This window comes from Rhipicephalus microplus, chromosome 5, assembly GCF_043290135.1.
Source record: "Rhipicephalus microplus isolate Deutch F79 chromosome 5, USDA_Rmic, whole genome shotgun sequence".
NCBI classification, from domain to species: Eukaryota; Metazoa; Arthropoda; class Arachnida; order Ixodida; family Ixodidae; genus Rhipicephalus; species Rhipicephalus microplus.
The window spans coordinates 192,147,606-192,171,852 of NC_134704.1; the positions used below are offsets into that span (position 1 = coordinate 192,147,606).

General features: G+C 47.3%; 1 protein-coding gene across 1 annotated transcript in view; it reads right to left on the reverse strand.

Moving 5' to 3' along the window:
- LOC119173296 (uncharacterized) overlaps positions 1-24,247 on the reverse strand; it is a 1,087,060-nt gene that overhangs the window by 1,038,536 nt on the left and 24,277 nt on the right. The window contains exon 2 of the mRNA XM_075896327.1: positions 15,461-15,528. Within this exon, the coding sequence (XP_075752442.1) occupies positions 15,461-15,528 (68 nt within the window). The remainder of the gene's footprint in view (positions 1-15,460; positions 15,529-24,247) is intronic.

Sequence of the window (24,247 nt, forward strand, 5' to 3'; positions counted from 1 at the left end):
CGGGAGTGAGCGGCATGAACCATCTCGAACCAGTTGACCGAGGTCTTAACCCCCTTTGAGTTTCCGGCAGTGGCTTACCAACTCTTTCGCGATTGAGAGGGGGGGGGGCAAACTTACCACACTCGTAATCCGGGATATATATATATATATATATATATATATATATATATATATATATATATATATTGTAGCGAAGCCTCCGAACTATGAAATGGGTCGAACTCTTGAGTACCTTCTAGTGGGGCTACAGAACAAGGACGCCGCTCGCACTGAAAGCCCGTGCTTGGCCGTTACTGTCGCCATTGTGCTTGCTCGCTGTGGACCGGCTATTAAACGCCTTAACATTTTGGTGGAGAGTGCTGTGCCCTTCAAACATCTTCGGTTCACATTCGATGCCCTTGGAGCTTAGATCCCGTACCGTGCCTTCAACCATGCAACAATACGCCGCCCAGCAAACGCTTCCTCCTGCGCCGACGCCATGTTCCGGTGCCCCCCGCATCCGCGACCCACCTGTCTTCACCGGCGCGGATGGCACCGACGTCGAGGACTGGCTCGTCATGTACGAACGCGTCAGCGTCCCCAATCATTGGGACGAGGCAGGTAAACTCGGCAACCTGGTTTTCTACCTCGCGGGTGTGGCCGGCATGTGGTATAACAACCACGCGTCTGATTTCGCAACCTGGCCCGATTTTAAGACCGCTATCACCAACGTTTTTGGCCGCCCTGCCGTTCGTAAGCTGCAAGCCGAGCAGCGCTTACGCGAACGCGCTCAGCAGGCCGGTGAATCATTCACCAGCTACATTGAAGACGTCTTGGACCTATGCAAGAAATGCAACGACAGCATGTCCGAATCAGACAAGATCCGGAACGTCATGAAGGGCATTGCCGATGATGCCTTCACGATGCTGCTGGCCAAAAACCCAGGCACAGTAGCTGAGGTCATCACGCTGTGCCAGAGCTACGAGGAGCTCCGCCGGCAGCGTTCGATGACCCGTCGCTCAACACCACGAGATGCAGGGCTTGCAGGCTTGGAGGCGAGCTGTGACCAGGTGGCACTGCTGGCAGACCTCAAGTCCTTCATACGTGAGGAAATCGCACGGCAGTTCTCTCTCCTGCCCTTCGCCCACCCACCGGCTGCTCAACAATCGGCCACTACCATTTCCCCCCCCATCCGCCGAGCGATTGAGCAGGAAATAGCGGAGGTCATGCCTGCGTACCACCCACAACAGCTTCCGGCTCCTGTACCCCCAAGTTACGCCCAAGTGGTCCCCAGGCCTCCTCCAGTCGTTCAAGCGCCCGCCCCACTGACTTACGCCGAAGCTGCCGCACGACCTCCATCCTTTGCAGCGGGTATGCCGGCTACGTATGTTGACGTGACCTCTCAGACTCAGCTCCAGCACCCCCTGCAGCCTTTCCAGCCACCGTTCCGTCCATCGGCTCTTGCGTCATGGACAACACCTACCCCGGCGAACCGATGGCGCACATCCGACAACCGGCCCATTTGCTTTGCCTGCGGTTACGCCGGCCACGTAGCACGTTATTGCACTCGCGTACAGACGCCCCATATCTCGTCGCCTGTTGCTGGCCAGATTAGGCGTACCTATCACGAGGAAACGCCGTCTATGCCACCGCCAACTCGCCTAGCTTCATCTTCTCGTAGGTCACCGTCTCCACGACGTCGTTCCCCGTCCCCCATGCGGCCAAGTTCAGCTGCTCACGAGCGGGAAAACTAGTCGTCGCAGTCCCCGAGGCAAGGACTGCGATGCTATCGCATTGTGAAAGCCCTCAGAGCCGCCCATTTAATGTCATTGACGTGCTTGTGGACGGTGTTCACGCATCTGCTCTTATTGACACAGGAGCTGCAGTATCTGTTATGGACGAAAAATTTTGCCGCTTGCTTCGTAAAGTGACGACGCCAATTTCTGGATTGTCCCTTCGTACCGCCGGTTTGCATCGTATCCATCCTACAGCAGGGTGCACAGCTCGCGTTGTCGTTCAGGACGTTCTGTATGTCGCCCAATTCATCATCATTCCCGCATGCTCTCATGACGTCATCCTGGGGTGGGATTTTCTATCCCGCAACGACGCCGTCATCCATTGTGCCGCCGCCGAAATTGAACTCTCCCCCTTCTCGCATTTGACGCCGGAAGACAGTTCTTCGAAAGTGAGCAAGATTCTCGTGAAAGACGATACCATAGTGCCTCCAAGCTCCACGATGGGTGTATCTGTCTACTGCGCTGGACTCTCCGACACAATTGCACTCGTTTCGCCATCCGACCGTGCTTGCCGAAGGAAAGGGTTGCTAGTACCTTTCGCGACCGTGCAAATCACCCAGGGCAACGCCTCTTTTTTCGTGACCAACCCATCCCCGTACACTGTTACCTTGGTTCGAGGGGAATGTCTCGGCAGAGTGGAACCAGTGGATAACGCACAAGTCCTGGACGTACCTGATGACTCGCGTTGTCCCAATTTGCGTACCATCAGTGCTGTTTCCACTTCTGATTCGTCATCTCCTGATGTATTTGGCCCTTGCATTGATGACAACCTCACGTCGGTACAGCGTTCCCAGCTTCTGAACCTGTTGCGAGAATATCGTTCTTCTTTCGATGTCGGGCGAAGTTCTCTCGGTCGTGCGTCCGCTGTTACGCATCGTATCGACACTGGTGCCCATCCACCATTACGGCAACGTCCCTACCGCGTGTCGCCTGCTGAACGTCGGGAAATTAACGAGCAGGTTGATGATATGCTCAGACGCGACGTTATTCGGCCCTCGGACAGTCCATGGGCGTCTCCTGTTGTTCTTGTTGCGAAGAAAGATGGTTCTGCGCGGTTCTGTGTAGACTACAGACGGCTCAATAAGATCACTCGCAAGGATGTTTACCCACTGCCGCGCATCGATGACGCAATTGACAGCCTTCACGGAGCCGAATTTTTTTCTTCTCTCGATCTGCGCTCGGGGTACTGGCAAGTACCCATGGCTAATGACGCTCGACCGAAGACTGCGTTCATCACACCCGACGGCTTGTACGAATTCAACGTCATGCCGTTTGGTCTATGTAATGCACCTGCGACCTTTGAGCGCATGATGGACACCGTTCTGCGCAACTTCAAATGGCACACGTGCTTGTGTTACCTCGATGACGTTGTGGTGTTCGCTCCAGATTTCTCTACGCACCTCCAACGTCTGAAAGAAGTTTTTCCACGTATCAGCAATGCCGGCTTGCAACTAAATCTGAAGAAGTGCCGCTTTGCAGCACGGCAACTCACCATCCTTGGGTACGTCGTGTCCAAGGATGGCATTCTTCCTGACCCAGCCAAGCTTCGGGCCGTGGCCGAATTCCCCAAACCTGCGTCCGTCAAAGAACTGCGTAGTTTCGTGGGCCTGTGCTCGTACTTCCGACGCTTCATACGAAATTTTGCCACGATCATATCACCGCTGACGAAGCTCCTTGGAAGTGACGGGTCCCTCAATTCGTGGTCGTCTGAGTGCGACGACGCGTTCGCGAAGCTCCGCCATGTGTTGACATCTCCTCCCATTCTACGCCACTACGACCCTACGGCCCCGACGGAGGTGCACACAGACGCCAGCGGTGTAGGCCTCGGCGCTGTCCTGGCGCAGCGCAAACCCGGATTCCCTGAATATGTCGTAGCATATGCAAGCCGTACGCTCACGAGAGCTGAGACAAACTACACCGTCACGGAGAAAGAGTGCCTGGCGATCGTCTGGGCTCTTACAAAGTTTCGACCGTATTTGTATGGTGGCCCATTCGATGTCGTCACCGACCATCATGCACTATGCTGGCTTTCATCATTGAAGGATCCCTCAGGCCGTCTCGCCCGTTGGGCTCTTCGTTTACAAGACTACGACATCCGCGTGCTGCACCGCAATGGACGCCAGCATGCTGATGCCGACGCCCTCTCGCGCTCCCCTCTGCCTGAAGGTGATGTGCTCTGCTCAGTATCCTCGGCTGCTGTTTCTGGCATTGACGTTGACATAATCGCTACCGAACAGCGAAAGGATAATTGGATCGGCCCGCTGATCGACTTGCTCTCTGATCCATCCGCAACGCCATCCACGCGTGCATTGCGTCGTCAAGCTCGCCATTTCGCCATTCGTGACGGCCTTCTACACCGACGCAATTACGACGCCGACGGCCGGCAGTGGTTACTCGTGATACCCCGCAGTCTGCGGTCAGAGATATGTGAATCCTTCCATTCTGATCCGCAATGCGCGCAGTCTGGGGTATTCAAAACCTACCATCGCATTCGACAACGCTACTTCTGGCGCGGGATGTACCGCTATGTGCAGCAGTTCGTTCGCTCTTGCCTCACTTGCCAACGCCGTAAACCGTCAGCTCAAATGTCGCACGCCAGTCTACAACCGTTACCTTGCCCTGACCGTCCCTTTGGGCGCGTAGGTATCGATTTGTATGGACCACTTCCTCTGACGTCGGCTGGTAACCGCTGGGCCATCGTTGCCGTTGACCATTTAACGCGATACGCCGAAACCGCCGCTCTCCCTGCGGCTGCTGCGCGCGATGTTGCGTCCTTCCTGCTGCATCGATTTATACTGCGCCACGGACCACCCCAAGAGCTTCTCAGCGATCGAGGCCGTGTCTTCTTGTCGGAAGTCGTCGAAGCCATTCTAACGAAGTGCCATTCTGTCCACCGCAAAACTACTGCTTACCACCCACAGACGAATGGCCTCACCGAACGCTTTAACCGCACCCTCGGCGACATGCTTTCTATGTACGTCGCTGCCAACCACACTAATTGGGATAATATACTGCCCTTCGTCACCTACGCCTACAACACCGCCCCTCAGAGCACGACTGGTTTTTCACCTTTCTACTTGCTGTACGGAAGGCACCCGTCGCACACCATGGACACGATACTCCCGTACACGCCGGATCCATCTGAGTGTACACCTATTTCCGAGACAGCCAGGCTTGCTGAAGAGTGTCGCGAGCTTGCCAAGACTTTTACGACGCAAGAGCAAGAGCGGCAGAAGAGTATCCGTGATGCCAGCACCACTTCTGAGCCCACGTTCCTTCCTGGTGCGCTTGTATGGCTCTCGATCCCGACCTCTGCCGCTGGCCTCTCTTCCAAACTACGTCCCAAATACGAAGGCCCCTACCGTGTCATCGAGCGCACCTCACCCGTCAACTATCTGATCGAACCCGTTGAACAATCTTCGGACATGCGCCGCCGTGGGCGAGACATCGTCAACGTGGAGCGCCTGAAGGCTTATTATGACCCGCTCATAATAACAAGCTGTTAGGTCGCCAGGCGGCTCCCTCTTCGACCCCGGGGTAATTGTAGCGAAGCCTCCGAACTATGAAATGGGTCGAACTCTTGAGTACCTTCTAGTGGGGCTACCCAACAAGGACGCCGCTCGCACTGAGAGCCTGTGCTTGGCCGTTACTGTCGCCATTGTGCTTGCTCGCTGTGGACCGGCTATTAAACGCCTTAACAATATATATATATGTGGGAAAGAAGTAAAGATGTGTATACCTAAGGGCTAGTTTTTCCGTGTTTTAACACAATATTAATGTGGTATAACAGACAGTAATGCCAAGGAATGTACAGGGGAAGTTATTAGAATCAATGGAATGTAAAATAGGAAGAAAGAAAAGTGGATAAAAAAATAACCAGCCGTGAGCAGGAATCGCACCTACGACCTTTGAATAACGCGTTCGATGCTCTAACCACTGAGCTACCACAGCGGCCTTCCCTCCATCCACTTTTTTGGGTTTATATGGGAATTTAGAAGTAGGAGTGACAGTCAGCGCCATCTATAGGCCAAACGACGAGTGTGAAAACACTCTTATGCGCATGTTTGGCGTCACGTAGCACGTGAACTTATTGTGATCGGGCAGCTGATTAATTGTCCCTCTTTTACAACCTAAACACACCAAGTCTGCCAGTACGAGACCCTCGTTCAATGAAATAAGGGAAAGAAGTAAAGAATTGTATACCTAAGAGCTCGTTTATCCGTGTTTTAACACAATAATAATGAGGTATAACAGACCGTAATGCCAAGGAATGTACAGGGAAAGTTATTACAACCAATGGAGTGTAAAATAGGAAGAAAGAAAAGTGGATGAAAAAATAACCAGCCGTGAGCAGGAATTGAACCTACGACCTTCGAATAAGTCTTCGAATATATATATATATATATATATATAGAGAGAGAGAGAGAGAGAGAGAAAACTTCACTGACACGCTCGCATTTCGTTATGAATTCGCATACAAAGAGGTGGCACAATGCTCAGTCTTAATTATCACGAAGCTCAATCACCCTTTAACAGACCGAGGAATGATACCCTTAGCGCGATTTCAGCGTCGAATATGCGAAGATCATCTTGCTATCACGCATCTTTCTATGTTTATGCTTTGGCGGTTAACATCTACAGATGTTACAGATACCACAATGGCTTAATAAACATATCGTGAATGTTAGTCCTCCGATTGTGCCAAGCGTCAACGAGGCTATATTCCCGTTGAACTAAACAATAGCTGCCAAACACCGATAAATACATTTGGCAAACCCTCCTTTATGAATGTACACTAAATTTTTAATTACCACTGTAAATGCGCGTGTTACTTCATCACGCGTGTCACTCATCGGATTTGTCACACTGATTGGTTCGCAACCGCTTCGACAGAGCAGTGGTGATGGTATACCTTTTTCGAAGAAAATTATTTTCCGGAAGCAGCAAATGCTTTCATCTGTTCATAAACAGTTGCTCGTTCCCATCTGCAAGTGTATCAACAAGTCATAGCAGAATAACAGCATGAACAAGCAATGTAGTAATATAGGGCCCCTGTTCAGCGCTTGCCTGCGCTGCAATTCCACAGCACAAGACGCGAGGACATCGCACAAGCGAGCCACACCGCGAAGTGCCTACAAGGAAAATTATCAGTGGAAATGTTGATGAAATTTCGCTCTGTTGTAACATTGCCTCGTAACATTTTCAGTCTCCCGTAAGAACAAAGTTAAGTGATTACTGTTGTGACGGAAAAAGTTCGCTATACTTGTTAGTTTTCTCAGCATGCAGCAAAGAGTGACCATGGTGCAGTGCCGAAAGTTCCGCGGTGAACAGTCGACTGGGTACACGCCCGCTTTCATTCACTCTGGCAGAGAGCTACCTACCCCGTTGGACCGCGTTCTGCGGGGCGGCAGCAGGACGTGCGCATTGCATGCCAGCCCATCTTGCAACGCGAAAGAACTGCGCTCACGCATAGACTCATCCCACGACCTGGCGCGTTGCAACCTTGCAAAAGCGCGAGCTGGACAAAGTGCTCAATTCGACAGGTAGCACAGGGACGTGCACTATGATGTCGTCGATTTCGTCTTCAGACGCAATCACGCCTTAGTGACGCGCCAGAGGCATATGGGCCTCGCAGTCGGCCAAGTGATTGGGACCATGCCAAATGTACACCAATGTGTCGCCTCCTGTGTACAAACAGGCTGACTCCTATGGAAAGCAAGTCAGCTTTCCAGCTAATGTCTTCGACCTTAAAGCTTTAGTTGTCTGCATCAATGACTTAGGAGGGGGGAACGCAGTCACTGAACCTTGGAAAAACCATGAGAAGGCTGGCCCCAATTGAGGCCACTGGCACAACCTGCGGAAGCGCACTTAAGCAGCCTTTCTCTTACTAAAATATAGCTGAACTTTATTGCAGGTTACGTTAGTAACGGCAGAAGAAGCGCCGTGGTGGGCGGACGCATGTGTGCAGTGGTTAAAGGCCCACCTGACCGAAGATACCCTCTGATTTGAGGTCGAAGCAATATTCTGGCACGCGTCCCATTGCTGGGTAGCACCGTCAGATAGGTACTGTTGTTGGCAAACCAGCAACGCCGCGGCGTTTTTGCCCGCTTCTTCATCACCAAGTCAACTCCCAGCGCCTGACTACCGTGCCGCCATCATGTTCTTGACCAGTGACCTGCTGTCTCCTGGTGTTCGCTGCTCTGGCCTGGTTCGCGCCTCTCGCCTGCTCACATCACCATCCAGCCCGATAGGCCTGGCGGCGTCAGCAGCCGCTTCTGACAGCTAGTCTGCCCACTCAAGCTTTTCTCCAGGCCCGAGCGTTGTCCCTCCGACTTCCGCTCCTCGGTACCTGCCCTAGGCGTACCTGCCCGGGAGGAAGGGGAGGGGGGGGGGGAAGGCAAAGACGCGCAAGACTCCCGATGAAAAAAATTGGAGGGGCTGAGCCCCCAGTTTCGACAGTGGTGCTTCTGGGCTGCATGCTTGGGAAACCAAAATGTTAGCGAACTTTTCCGTAGAAATAGTAATAACTTAATTACGTCCTTAAAGAAGAATGAAAATGTTACGTGGCAATCTCACAACATATCGAAAGTTCGCCAACATTTCCACTGTGAAGATTTTTCTTGCAGGTTCTTTGCGGTGCGGGTCGCCTATGAGACACTTTCGCGTCTTGTGCTGTAGTATCGCGAAACAGTCAAGCGCTGTACAGGGGCCCTATATAATTGCATCACTTGCTCATGCATTACATCACTTGCTCATGGTTTTATTCTGCTTCGACTTGTCGATGCAGTTACGAATGGGATCAAGCAAACTTTTAATGACTGGTCAAAGAATTTGCTGCTTTTGAAAAATAATTTTCTTCGAAAAGGATACGCCATCACCGCTGCCCTGTGGAAGCTGTTGCGAGCTGATGAGCGTGACGAATCGTTTTTGATATCTAACTTTTCTGTACTGAAATGCCAAAAATTGTTAGCGCTTCAGTATCTGATAAACCTGATTAGCCTTGCTTATGGTAACTTGGAGCCATAACGACAGCGTTTAAAGTGGGCTCGACCTCAATGGGAAACTGAGCTTCTACGCTTGCCCCACAACTTGACCACACCGCACCAGGGAGAAGGTGAAAAACCAAGGTTTTTAGCACTATGGAAGCTAAGTTAGAAGTCGGGCTATAGTTGGTTTTCACACAAGTTGAATCGTCTCTACAGCTTAAAATACATCTCGACAGTATAGAGCACACACTTGAAGCGTTGCTCATTTCTCTCTATTCCTCTTTCTCTGTGTAAGTGTGAGCTCAAAGATATGTATAGGCGTACAATTTACAAAACACCGTTATTCTGCAAGCAGAAATATTTTACTAAACTTATAATTCATCTCACTTGCCGCTATATGTAGGCGCTGCTTACATTATCGGCAGCTAGCCTACTTGAATTATATTTAGTAGAAGATATGCACTCCGGCTTCGTTACGTCATGTGACAAGCATGCGAAAGAACATTTTACATGCCAAATAACTAATGAGAAACAATATGCCATATCCTTAATGGCTTATGCTCATATTTTTTACGTGGCCATGTTTAAGCGCTCATTTCGCAATTGATCACTTTCGCGCCATTCGTTGCCTAGCGTAACAAGCCGGTGCTGTGTGCATAACACAGCATATTTACACTAATCATATACAGCAACCGATCATTACGAAAGGAATCAAAAAGGAATGGTTTAACGTTATATAGCCCAATTTTTGTTATTTCACAAAAAAATTTTGTTTACACTGTTTGTATTGGCCTATTCATGAAGGTGCCGGGGCCCTGTTAAGGAATTTCTATACAAATCCAATGAGTGTAAACAATGTACTATACCCCTAACATCACAAATTATATAATTTCAAGAAAGTGATTTAGAAGTGCATATTAGGATGGTAACAGTAATAGAACAGTAGCAATAATGCTAATAAATACACTCTCCAGGGACAGTGTTTGGACTATAAGAAAATATTGCAAACTATAATCTACATATGCAAGAAAATGTAATACTTACCAAACAGTATAACAGCAATTATTCGTTGAAAAAGATGATTCATTCTTCCGTCATAGAAAATGGCATATAACACAAAAGTGAAACGCGCCTTTACAGGAGTACCTAAATGTTTACTGTAGATTGATAACGAAGGGTTTACCGATGTTATGTGCCGGTGCTTGGCCGCTATATCCCCCGTTCAACGTGGGTGTATCCTCGTTCACGCTTGGTACATCTCCATTCAGACAACTAACATTCATGACAAATTTATTAAACAATCTCTTGTGGTATCTGTAGCCCTACTCAAACGTTCCGTATGCGAGTCCAATAATTCCATATGTTTCCATAAAGAATACATAAGTTTCCTATATATTTTCCATATATTTCCCTAAGATTCTTACGGAAACATACGGAATTATTGGACATCGCATACGGAACGTTTCAGTAGGGAGATGTTGAGCGTCGAAACATAATCAGAAAGAAATGCGTGATAGCAAGACAAACGTCGCATATTGGACGCAGAAATAAGGCTCAGGGCACCATTCCTCGGCCTGTTAAAATGTGAATGAAAATTCATATCGAAGAGCCAGAACGTCTTAGACGTTCTTTCTCCATTTATGGAGAAAACGCCGAAGTAACCGACGACTCATATATATATATATATATATATATATATATATATATATATATATATATCGGCGGACGAAAGAGGTAGGCGTTCCAGCGTTCCAGCTAGCTCTTGTCTTAGCGATTTTCGGTAGATAGCTACTGAACACAAGTCGCAGCCATGCCTCGCACGCTAACGGCTGCAAATTGTCCAGTCCGGTGAACTTCAAGCGAGCCATCTGCACCTGTTAAGCGGCCTCGCCCTCTTTCGTCCGGGCTGCAGTCTAAGACAAAATTACCCGAACAAGAGTAACGTAGCCCAATAGACGCACGCGATGAACAGATCGATCGTTCAGGAGTAACCAAAGAGGGTTTCGTACATGTGCAAAACACATTGTTTTCAAAACAATGAACCGCACGTGATATGTGGACCATCCGCAAACCATTGTCAAGGACAGTAGCCGTCCTCCTTTGTCCTGGCTCAGTCTGCCCCCTAATTTTTCTGGAGCCGAATGGAGTTGCATTGCGCTCGCAAAGCTCGACGATCTAGGAATCAGGTCGCAGTGCTTTGTGTGTACGCTTGGATGAGCATGCGCTGCTGCTTTTACGTTTCGCCACACCCATGAAGTCGGCAGCAGGTCTGGACACGTGGCTATGCCACGCTTTATATCTAGCTTAGTCAAGACCCTCACGAATAACTCACAACCCCACCGGTTGGGAATGTATGCCAACATGGCAGCCGAAAAGGCAGCAGGCCTATTGGATACATTATTTCAGTCTGACACAGGGAAATATTCATCGCTGGATTTTTTCAAAAGTAGGTTATCATTCTTTATTGTGCCGTACTTCTCGCGTGTGTGGTACGGATAGCTATTGCAGGCAAAGTTCTTGGTCGTGTTGTATATCGCACGCACGAAATGCACCGCAAAGGTTGGCTTGGGCGTCTACAGTTCGCCTGTGCTTCGTGACCACCTGAAAATTTGGCACCATTGCCATCGGCCACCCGGACGCACGCTCATCGAGTGCTCGCCTGTCTTCGCCACCGTGCTGAGCTATCGGCTCACGATATATGGCAGACGCCTCTTTGCTGTGTTGCGAGTCGTCCAAACCCGTCGCGGTTGCATGTAAAAATTTGGTTACGGGCTGTCGCTGGCTGTCGCAGCCTGACCTGCACGGGCTGGCGAGGTTTCCCTAGCGTCGGAACTTGGTGAAAATCGTCGCCATTACAGTTGGTTTCTCCGTCAATTGGTCGCAAGCAGCTCGGCAACGGTCACGGCGGCGGACTCGCGTTTGCTCGCTGCACTATCACTCCCTCGAATTTGTGGAAAAGGGCCGCATTGCCACAGTTTCTTTGGCGCTCACTCCAAACTAGCTCGGCAGTGGTCGTGGCGGTGGCCCAAAGCAGGCTCGCCCTTTTGTTCGAGGTTTACAGGCGGCCGACGCTTCACGTGCAACACCGTGTCTTGTCTCGAGTGCGCTTGCTTGAGCTGAAAGGCGTCGTTCGCTTAGAACTCTCCGAATCGTTGGCAGCACAGTGGTTGGTGGCGCGCCGGAGTTATGGTGGCGGCCTCGGCTTTTAAGCTGTTGCGCTACGAGGATCGAAATGTGTTTTCAAAGTTGTGAGACATCACGGTGAAATTATTGTATTGCTATATTTTACAGGTAAGAATGATTTCACTCACGTTGCACGTATTTTTCATAGGCGTTCAAATTCATCCTTTGACACATGTGGGCCTGCCATGGTGGTCTAGTGGCTAAGGCACCCGGCTGCTGACCCGCAGGTTGCGGCCCCGTGTGCTCAGTTTTGGGTGCATGGTAAAGAACCACAGGTGGTAAAACTTCCGGAGTGCTCCACTAAAGCGTCTCTCATAATCATATGGTGGTTTTGTGACGTTAAACCCAACATATCAATCAATCACTCTGACACATATGACTAAGTACTTTAACAACGTTATTGTGCCGCCGTGGGCACACACCGTGCTGAAGACTGTGGCTGTCTGCGCTGGCGTCTGCAATGCCTGTCATCTTTCGCTTTTAACAGAGGAGCTTACAAGTACTATAGAAGATGTGACAACGAGGTTGAACTTGTTCATTACACCTTGAGTTCACTTCAAGAAAGAAGAAACTTCGTGTGTATATGAAAAAAATAAAAGTTTTTTCTCTAACTTCTGTTTTTCGATGTTGCAGTGACTGCGAAAGCAGTGACACACAGATGTCTAAGTAATTTTTCGCGTGTTCTTCTCCACGCCATTTCTTTCTCTCTGCACAGAAAAACAGACTAAAAAGTATTACGCCTGGCAGAGAGCAAATAAGAAAGTAATATATGAATTGGTGAGAAATGTTTAACCAATTGAAGTAGTTGAGTGGACCAACCGTTCATCCGGCAAGGTGCAACTGTGAGGACCAATGGATGCCCGGTATGGTATAAATGTTGGAACTAACGATACCCTGATCATGTGTAAATGTGATGAATATTGCTAGTCCTTCCAGTTTATTTGTGGGACTAACGGTTACCCGCTCCGCTACAAATGTGAGGACTAAATGCTGGTGCCTTGAGCTTGTCTGTGGAGACTAACTGTTAGACCTGGTTCCGTTAGTCTTTAAAGACATTAATGGTTGTGGTAGCCCCATCAGTCCCTGAAATAATAAGCTGCACACTCTTTTAACACCCTATTGCCTTAAAGTGTGCGCACCTCCTTAGTGGTAGTGGGTTCTCCTTGGCATGGTGAAACTTTTATTGGAACTCGTGCGTGACCGAGGCCTACCATGAACTAATGTAATCGGGGGTGATGACGTCGCCTTACAGTGTGGTGCGGCACGGTTCTTCAATCCTGGCGTCCGTGGAGACACCTTCCTGCTAGACAAAGCCCTGTTAGCTAGCCCCCTTGAGGCTGAGCCGACTTCGCTACTTGACCTCGGAGAGCCTATTTCACAAGCAGGCCTCAGTCATTAGGCAAAAGGAATGTGGGAACTGAACGCGGCCTCCTCTATGGCACCTTGTTCCCAGCTAATGAGAGTACTGACTACGCGCGGCTTGAGTGTAATGAGCATCGCCACTATGCTTTCGCCGCCGGGCCTTTTTGTCTGGCGTAATCCGCGTGTTTGTTTTCTTTGCACGGAGAAAAGTGTATGAACATGCCCTGACGATGACTCCTCCTCATGTTATGCCAGCACACGCTACCGTCCTTCGCTGATCCTCATTGGCAGCCGTGACAGCCCTCCCCCGGTAGCTTGCGTTCACCCGGCGCTCACTGGCCTCCCTAGATTCTCACTGGCTTACCCGAGAGGTATACGCACGGCACTGGCAGGCGATTTCCGCACGCGCGCTCAGCTGGTGCTCATTGTGTGATAGACCTAGCGCTTATAGGCAATCTTGCACCCAGTCGGTCTTGCGGAGATTCTCGGTCGGCCCGCGAGACCATGATTGTCACAGTGTGATATATCTTGAGTAAATTAAGCCTTATTTTTTGTGTACCTGCCTTAAGTGCAATCTCGGTGCCGTGTCAGAGAGCTGACGACCCCGGCTGAAGCATCTTTGTACTAGACGGCAGTTGAATACGTCGCGTCTCTTCCCAGTCGCTTCATTGGGTAAGTCGCTAGGAAACCCATCTACACTGTATACAGACTGGAAAATCTATGAACCTAGTCTTGACAAGACACACTTAAAAGAGAAGCATTGCCGATCACGCACGTTCAGAACTAGCAACAGTTTATTGACAAAAATCAGGGATGTTTAAGCTTCGTCTTGGAGCGTTTAACGCGATATTGATATGCTTTAAATTTTCCTCAATGTGTACTTCAAACTGTTTTGCCTGAAACTTTGTCGAACTCCATTGCTTTGCACCCGCTACGCGGCCTTAAGGTGATAGGCGCAGTACCGTGCGTGTCTTATATAGTGGGTGACCGACTTTAAATTATGTCATTTAGATAATCGTATGTTCTGACGCCTGATGGTAATGTACGTTCTCATGGCGCATTATTACTGTAACATATCGTGTTTTACAGTGAAGCATTTATACAGGACGCGTGTGTCCGTAAAACATGAAAGTTACTTACACTGCATTTCCAAGACGACGAAGATATTTTCACTGTGTTCACATCCAGACGCTCGGCTGAGTGGCAGAACAGCGGCTTGTCATTGAAACGACCCGGGTTCAAAAGCCACGTGAACGCACAGTTTTTCTGGGTTTTCGGCCGCGCAAAAGATGATTTTTTGCTCACAGCTAACGACACAGGCCGCGAGACCACCACCAACGCCGAAATTTTTCATTAACCCAGCTCTTTATAGCTACAGCGTTGAACGTCTACTTCAAATCTAAATGAGAGAAACAGATGCTTCATGTATACATTAGGGTAGATAGTGGTGCAGCTGTGACAAACAAAGACGCAGAAAGAAAGTGCCCATGTGCCCTTGAAAGATACATAAATAGAAACGCCACGCAAGACACCTTCTAATTGCGTTTACCAAAAAAATTCGCCTTTTTCTTTATAGCAAAATGGAAGGTTCACTTCGGTCTACATGTTTTGCTTTATATTGAGTTTTTGCAGATATCGCACAACCATTCGTTATGGTAACTGCAAAGATAGTATAGAACATCTCGTTGGTGCATGCGCTTCCAAGAAATAATAAAATGAGGCACCAAGAACGCCATTGTAAAACAATTCTGTCGCGATTTCATGAGTTTGTCTAAGTATTTCGCCACCATTAGCTGAATAATGTTGCATAGATAGTTGTGGGCCATCGCTGTTAGTCGGTGGCAGACAGGTAACGGTAGCGAAATGGCCAAACATTTCATAAACTGCAACAGAATCGCCCCACGATAGCAGTCCTTCTCCCATTGGTTTTGTGGCCATAGCTCTTAGGTGATACGAAGTCCATGCTTCAGACAGAGCTACACGTTGACATCATCTGCAGAGAAAGGCTGCGAGCGTAAGGGGAAGCACCCGCGTACTTTGTTGCAATGGTTACAATTCTCTCGCCCTTCTTCAGCCCATAGGTGTCAAAAAATTAAAAATTTGCTGATATGAAGATGCCCAGCAGCAGAAAATCTTATCAGTGGAAGCTCTTACCGAAGCGTTCTGGGTCTTTCTCAATGTGAGAACGTGCCTGCGGTGAAATCTGCAGTCCTGTTCCATCCCTGGGAGAGAAAGCAAGTGGTTTGCTGTAGAATAGGTCAGGGCTACTGCCCAAGTGTCAAGTTTGCTCTTCGTATGCAGATAGCTTCAGTGTGTAAACCAGAAGAGGGGGGGGGGGGCAAACGAGAAACGGAGCAAGACGCGGCATTTCAACTTCGCCGGCCTCTGTAGGTAATACAGAGTGTACTTTTTTTCTATTTTTCAGCGATAAGTGCTGCTATTAGTCTACGTTTTGTATGTGTACAAGCTGATAATATCTCGCAGCGTTTACGCGCAACAGATTGCCGGTGCGTTCCTGACCCTTCAAGAAGGGGCAAAATTTTACTCAACCGAAATTCCAGATCGAAGTTAGGTTACTCTAGAATCAATACAACAAGGTATTTGTTTTGCCCTGCCGTGATGGTCTAGTGGATAAGGTACTCGGCTGTTGGACCACAGGTCACGGGTTCAAATCCCGACTGCGGCGGCTGCAGGCAAAAGTGCTGTATCCCCATGTGCTCAAATTTGTGTGCACGTTAAAGAACCCCAGGTGGTCAAAATTTCCGGAGTCCACCATTACGGCTTGCCTCATAATCATATAGTGGTTTTGGGACGTAAAACCAAACATATCAATCTCTAATTAAGTATATACTTTGTTACTTTGGACATAACTTACCACAAAAAGTTGAGTTAATTTTGATACCTGAACCAAAGTTTACCTTTTTAGGGCTGAGGCTTCTTTTAGTCTAACCTTGTCATGCGTCACGCGTAACCGAGAGAAGAAGAGACGAGAAAGAATAAAGTATAATAGATGGTGCTGTCTCATATCAGTACATACAAATTGCAGTTGAGTGAGGATATTCTAAATGGCGCTGTACCACAACTCTTCGATTGGATGATGAGCGGGCTGTGCCTCGGCACGTAGAGAACGAGTAGCTCTCTCTGTCACCTGGGCAGTCACCGTACGTGGGGAATCGTTGGTGGGGCATGAACAAAGGATAGCGGTGGCGCGTTGAAGACGCTTGCACTCGGCTTCCTTGGCTAACGCCTCGTCGGTGTTACCCTTGTCGGTGTGTCAACAGAACATTTTAATAAATGACAAGCCTCCAAGACTTGTCCAACCTGCAGAGTAGGAAAGCTAACTTTATCATGTTGAAAAGGGTCTGTTGGCAGTCATCATGTGATATGTGGGGCTTGACGTCTCAGAAGCACCATATGATAATGAGAGACGCCGTAGTGGAGGGCTCCAGAAATTTCGACCACCTGGGGTTCTTTAACGTGCACCCAAATCTGAGCCCTCAGGCCCACGGCATTTTCGCCACCATCGAAAAAGCAGCCGCCGCCACCGGGATTCGATCCCGTGGCCTGCGTGTCAGCAGCCGAGTACCTTGGCCACTAGGCCACCGCGGTAGGGCAGGTCTATTGGAAATCGTTTTTCCTCATGCTTAGAGTCCAATTTGTCGTACTTCAAAACGTAAACCTTGCGAAAATAACACAAGTAAGTAGGTACGAGTCACTCATCAGCTGACCGCCTACAAAGATCTTTCACGCACGACTGCATGTGGCCACGACCACTTCGTCAAAATTGCATACTTTGACCCAACTGGTCCAAAAGGGTCTACAAGGTTCCTGCTGCCGTGCAGCCCTCCTTCGTTCACAGAACATTCCGGTTGTGACCGTTAACCGATGGACCCTTCTATTATTTAAATACAAAGTATATGATTCGATGATTATTATTATGGATTTCTGCTCATGTGATATATGGAAGCGGTGACGATAAAGTTAACCAACCCTCACGGAAGAATTTACTGTATGGGGCTTATTAGCACTCGTGCTGACTTTGTTCGTAAGGTTGTGGCTAAGTGTGAGCTATTTTTTGCATTATATTTAGTGCTTTCTTTCTCCCCTCAGCGTAAAAATAGCAGCAATACTAAAATGCGTATGCCCTCCACATCACTTGCGCTGCTGTTTCTGTCGACGTGTTTCATGACTCATTCGCAGCCTGTCATTCGGCAAGCACAGGACTCTACTCCAAATGCCGTGCTAGGTGAACAATTTAACCACGCTTGGGTCTACTCTGAGTGACAATATCCCGTCATCATGCCTGTTATCAAGTCTGTCACTACAGCAATGACATCGCGTCTGTTCGCGCACATACAGTGCCTGCAGCCACTTAGTGACTTCAGTGGAGAAGACAGGAGCCAATGCGCCGGCATGGTTAAACTTTCCCTGCTCTTCGCACCAAAGGTGTGTTAAGCAAAATTCTATTTTCACTCATAATTGTGAAAATAGATTTCTTGTTTTTCTCCCTTGTAGAAGTATGATTCACCGTTACCCGTGATTGTTTCGATTCATTTATACTACTACTACGCTGGCGCAATGTTAAAAGTAACCACGGTTTTAACACGTGATAGAGAACCCCCTCTGAACCTGAACGTGAACCCCAGCAAATCAGCGCTGATGTAAACAAAATTAAAGCAAGCGAGGAATCAATTGAAAGTAAATTGGTCTGTGCTCTTCAGCGCTAGGAACAGTTTGAGGGTCGCTGCAAATCACTTGAAGAATACGAGCTTGACGTTACTTCGACCCAGCAGGTAACGTCCCATAAGCTGAAATGAGAGGCTCGAATAAACGACCTCGAAGAACGCTCACGAAGATGCAATCTTATTTTAAGAGACATAGCCAACGCCCTCGAAACATTGGAACAAAGTGAACAAAAATTGATCGCTGCGTTTTCAAGTGCCTTCGGGGACTTACTCCAACCGCAAATCGAGCGCGCACGTGGCATTTCTTCACAACAAGTCCTGTCACAACAAGTCCTGTCAAAGTTATTGTGTCGTTCTAAACTACCTGAGGTAAAAACTTTTGCGAACATTCCTAAAGTTGATGACACTTCCGTGATGATCACTTCAGCCTCATCTTTTGAGGAATTTGAACGTCGTAGCGAATTTCGCAATATAATTGTGCTCCTTTTTGTCAATTTTTGTGACATTGTCCGCGAACGTCTATCAAACTATGTGTCTCAAGTATATAATAAATGTAACCCAAGACACCCACGGTACCATAATTATATAATTAATATCACTCGTCACATAAAACGCTTATGCAAGTATCGTCATTCCAAGGATAAAGATAATGTTTCTCCATTTATTCGTTTGAAAAGTAAGCCGAAAGCCAAAATGAAAGAGGAAGAGCTGCTACTTCAGCAACGCCTTCGATAAATTTATCAAACAACGCACCCAGGCTCTAGAGCTTGATTATTTGTGCCTCGCCTATGCCCTCGTCTTCATTTTTTATGGCCTGTCCTCTTGAAGTAATCAAGCCTTGGTAAATGCTTTTTATATCCCTGTCAAAAAAGAACAGCCTTTCCAGTGTCTGTCAGTGCGTTTCAGCGTGCCTGATGCCACTAGAAACGCTGTACAGTGTCTTAAAGTGCGCTGGGAGGCACTGGTGACGCTGTACAGTGTACAGCACACTACAAACATTAGCGGCACATTGGAAGTAACTAGGCGCGATCGGTGCACATTCCATTCACATTACTTCATATTTATAAAGAGTGCGTATTATTGCGCGAGATTTCGAGCGTAAAGTTTACCGAACATGATGGTATTCTCATCTATGTGGTACACATATATAGCTTTAGTGCAGTTAGGCAATCAATTCATGTGCGAGTACGCTGAAGCAATCATATATCGAGGGTGCGCGTCAGGGGTGCCGCTATAGTTTTGCTCGGGAGGGGAGTACCAAAGGCAATTGTGCTCCTGAAGGGGGTCAGAAAGGCACAGAACTTATGCATCGTGTTTTGACCATGGTTGCTCTTGGGGGTTGGGGGGAAGAGGGGCATGCGAGAATTTTGAGAAAAAAGGTTCCAGCGCACCCACGGATGCACCCTCTGGCGCGGGTGCACTTTCTTTGGAGTTTAATCAAGTTTCGTCAATGTATTTCATAAACGTCATCGATAAAACTGGTTATTCGCAACACAGCATGACAGTAGTATCACACTGATAATGAAGGCCAACCTACTCTAGGAGCGAGTCCTTCTGGCACTTACCCCAGAAAGCGGCACGTCTTTGGCAGCAAATATCCGCTGCAATGCCTAATCTCGGTGTTTTCTAGCTTGTGATTTGTGCAGTCAAAGGTGAAAATATGACCACTCAGGGGTCAAATATGATTAAAACAACATAATAATGCTTATTAACCTCTTTGTCACTCAATATCTACGACATTCACAGCAAGCATGACACACAAAGTGCGGCCCTAAGCCTAATCCACGTTTCGACTAGTGTGAACTGCTGCGGCTGTCGTACGCGGAACGTAAACTAGGAGGACAAAAAATACTTCCAAACTATCGAGGGATGAAATCTACAGTGTGAACTGAGCAGTTCAGATGAATCTGTTTTCTGAATAGGTATTACTAACAGTATAACAAGTCACTACGATTGTGGTAACATCTGCAGCTACGCTTACATGGTTTGCGGCAAACCATACCAGATGAATGTGATGCAAGGCAACCCACAAAAAAAAAAGCTAACAATCACATGTTAGATTGGCGTGAGCACGAAGAGACGAAACGCCACGTATGTAAGAGACAAATTGAAAATATTGGAGACCTGAATTATTGATGAAGAAAAACACATTTGCCTGCGTATTTTTTTTTCTCATTTTTTTATTTTTTCGCTGCGCGCGCGTTTTCGCCGTAATTACGATGTGCGTATGACCAAGCTTTTTAAAAACAGTTTCAAAGCCAGAATTTGGCTGATAATAGGTATCCCAGTGTGCAGCGCCAGCGTGCCTCGTGCAGCATGACAGTGTACCAGTGTCAGCGCCACACTGGTCCCGTAATCAGGTATGGCGCTGGGCCAGTGCCACTGCCTTTTGCGATAGGAATACACTCCAAGTCTGTGTGTATAACGATAACGGCATCAATCCATTTTGTGCATGCACCAAACTACCTGCAATTTTCAATCTTAAGTAAGGTCTTTTGAAGTACATAACCACATACTATATCTAAGGTTTCCGAACGATCAGGCTCAGATGGTATTCGAAATGTGTTTCTAAAGTTCTTCAGAATGTTGTGCTGACTATCGTACTATGTAAAAAATCAATCATTTCTGCAATAGTTGGCAAGCTGTGGAAATTAGCGAACATAGTAACCGAATCTATAATTGTAAGCGAAAGAATAATACCGATTCGGAAGGAAATATTTTTGCTTTATACCAGCTCTAAATATTTGGAGCATAACGTTAACAAATACATTATACAATACCTAAAGGCACAGAATATGCCTACACAATCAGAGCACGGCTTTAGCGCTGGCTATTCTACTGTTACATAGTTCCTTCAATTCACGCACGACAATGCTTTTTCTCTTAACGAACAAAAAGAGATTGATGTCATATTTATTGACAATTCGGTGGTCTCTGACATGGTTTACCATGCTACTTTTTAAGGGTTTTCACAAATATGTTGGCTTGAACAAGTTGGTTGATTGTAGATAATACTGCTAGCTGTCCACTCAAAATTTTTTAAATGTTTAATCACGCTAAGTCCTCTGAAGTACATAGCATATTCAGAAGAGGCCTTGAATGGCGGTTCTTGGTCCGCTTTTGATAAATCTTTGTATACATGAGGCAGAAGAAATCATCAGTGATAAGCAAATTAACCTAAAATGAATGCACGCGACGGCTTTATTTGTAGAACAGCCTCTGATAGATCTTAACTGAGTGCCCGAAAATAAAGGCGTGAAGTACAAAACGAAAACGCCTGGACACATAGCTCTAATAGCCAAGATCAGGATGCGATAAATATTATTTTTTTGTCAATTTCAATCGGGAGCAAAACATGGCAAACGTAGAAAAGACTGTAGTCACGACCTTTTCAAATAAAAACAACTTCTTGATTTTACATATACCTTCTCAAACATAGTCACGCTTGCAATCGTGTTACCCATAAATACCACAGTCTAAAGTGGTTCCACTGTTCTGGCCCAAATATCGTTTGTTGCACCTTCTTCACACCGTAGACGGTGCCTTCATTCTCCTAATATTGTGCCCATTAGATCAATTCAGAATTGTTCCGTTTTCTTTTCTTTGTTTTTCACTTTTCTATAAACGTGGTTATTCTAATGAGCCATATAGGTATCTTCCAAGATTCAGTGCTGATGAATGGGAAAACAAAAACCATTTCAATTTGTAGGGCAAAAGCGGCTTCTTGGCACATTTGCTAGGGAACCTGTGCTCTGACCTTGAAGCAATGTGCGGGTGGCTTCAGTCCTCCATCAAAAATTCAAAGAGAATGTTCCGGATACTGGGGTTCAAAATACTGTGACGAGTAAGGAACTACAAGGACTGGGTGAACATATCGTACAACACGATGCATAGTACTTGCTGGCAGCCCTTCTGCAGGGACTGTTGTCGCACCGGTGACGACACGGCCGAGTACGTCTGGCGAGATGTTCTTCCCTAACCTTGAAAGAGAAGGAAGTCGCATGCGCAAACTGTAAAAGTGTTGAACCTCAGTGAGACAACACTTCTTGACAAGCACCTTGATCATTATCGTGATGTTTTTGGCCTCAGTCACAAGTTTCGTTTCCAGATGCCACTCAAGTGGGTGGACAAGTTGCTGTTGATGCGATTCGGCGAGCTACACCTCAACGTGAGAGCCGGGACAGAACAAAGTCAACCACCTCACTTATTTTGCGATAAGAAGGAGCGCGAAAACGTCCGGCTGTTTTTTTTTCAAGTATTGGGAGGTGCATAGTGCGTGGTTGTAATTACTTCATGCAGCACAACTGTCGCTTGTGCTGGCGCTGAAATGCGACACGTGGCACCTGGAAAGCAGTAAATGCATTTTCGTTTTTATCGACGAGACTTGCATTCAATGGTAACTCCATACTGTTTCGACTTTGGGTTGGTCCAGTTCCCGAGGATGACATCGCCGCAAACATGGCTTGACGTGGTTGCGATTCCGTATGTTTGTTTCTTTGCGGGAGAGTTGAGCTACGCGTTTCTGAAGGGCAACGGCTTTCGGAACGGCAGTGGCTTGACAAGGTATTTTCCCGATGCGCCAGGTCATCTACCATGAATACGGCGTCCTTATAAGGCAAGTGGTGAGTATTAGGAGTGCTTGAAGAACCGCGTGATTAAAACCCAGGTGGTGGACCACGCATGAGAGACGCACAGGGAAGGACATCAGGTGGTTGAGAAACGTCTCGTGTCAAGTGCTGGAGCGATGACTTCGAAAATGCCGACTTTCGTGCAGAAGGAAGGCCCGCTCGATGGTTTTGTTTTTCCCAAAATACGCATGGCCTTCTGTAAGTAAACTCATGTGCGACTTTGTCTTGTGGCAGTTGTCGATTCACGTTGGGCTTTCGAATGCTCGATGAATGCTTAGGGAATTGACGATAGTGTCGGGTTTTCTTGAGATGGTTGGCAATAAGTAGGTCTTGGTCATAGTCGATAAAACGAGGGATCATTTCTTCTTTTATCTTTTTCTAAGACTCGTCATTTTCAAAGATGTGGGTGAAGTAAAACTTAAATGCCTCACCGGAGATGTAGTCAGTGACGTTGATGATCACCTCCCGTTCCGACCAGGATGCAGCGGCACGTGGACTTCGAATAGGTTGAACCAGTGCTGTACGGGACCGTCGTCCGCTGATCCGGTGTACTTGGGGATGTCGAGATCAGCCGATGGTTCTGTCACGGTGCTGGTCGTTGTCCTTCTAGGCGATGATTCGGTAGTCAATGTATGGTCAGGGTGTCCTCTGGGGAACTGCGTCAATGATTAGTGACTAATGAAGGGGCAGGCAGGTCTCCATCCTGTCGACTCGTGTGACGCTATGATGACTGGGAGACGTGGTCTGGCTCATACTCCATGTTTATTCTATACTGTGACTTCTTCTTCCTTATCTACTTCTCCTAACCATCGCTTCATACGTCATATATGAATATATATATATATATATATATATATATATATATATATATATAAAGTAAGGAAAAGAAGTATATAGCTAAGGGCTCGTTTTTTTTCGTGTTTTAACACAATAATAATGAGATCTAGCAAACAGTAATGCCAAGGAACGTACAGGGGAATTTATTAGAACCAATGGAATGTAAATAAGAAGAAAGAAATGTTGATGAAAAAATAACCAGCCGTGAGCAGGAAACGAACCTACGACCTTCAAATAACGCGTTCGATGCTCTAACCACTGAGCTACCACAGCGGCCTTCCCTCCATCCACTTTTTTGGGTTTATATGGGAATTTAGAAGTAGGAGTGAAAGTCAGCGCCATCTATAAGCCAAACGACGAGTGTGAAAACACTCTTATGCGCATGTTTGGCGTCACGTAGCACGTGAACTAATTATGAGTGGGCAGCTGATTAATTGTCCCTCCTATACAACCTGAACACACCAAGTCTGCCAGCACGAGACCCTCGTTCAATGAAATAAGGGCAAAAAGTATATACCTAAGGGCTCGTTTTTTTCCGTGTTTTAACACAATAATAATGAGATCTAACAGACAGTAATGCCAACGAACGTACAGGAGAAGTTATTAGAACCAATGTAATGTAAATAAGAAGAAAGAAAAGTGGATGAAAAAATAACCAGCCGTGAGCAGGCTGAATTTGCTAGGCTTACAATGACCATACGCCAATAGAATAGTTGTAAAGCAGCGCAATTTAAGCTGTGAATACAACATGAGAACTGGTTACAGTGAACTTACGCAGATTAACAGACGGT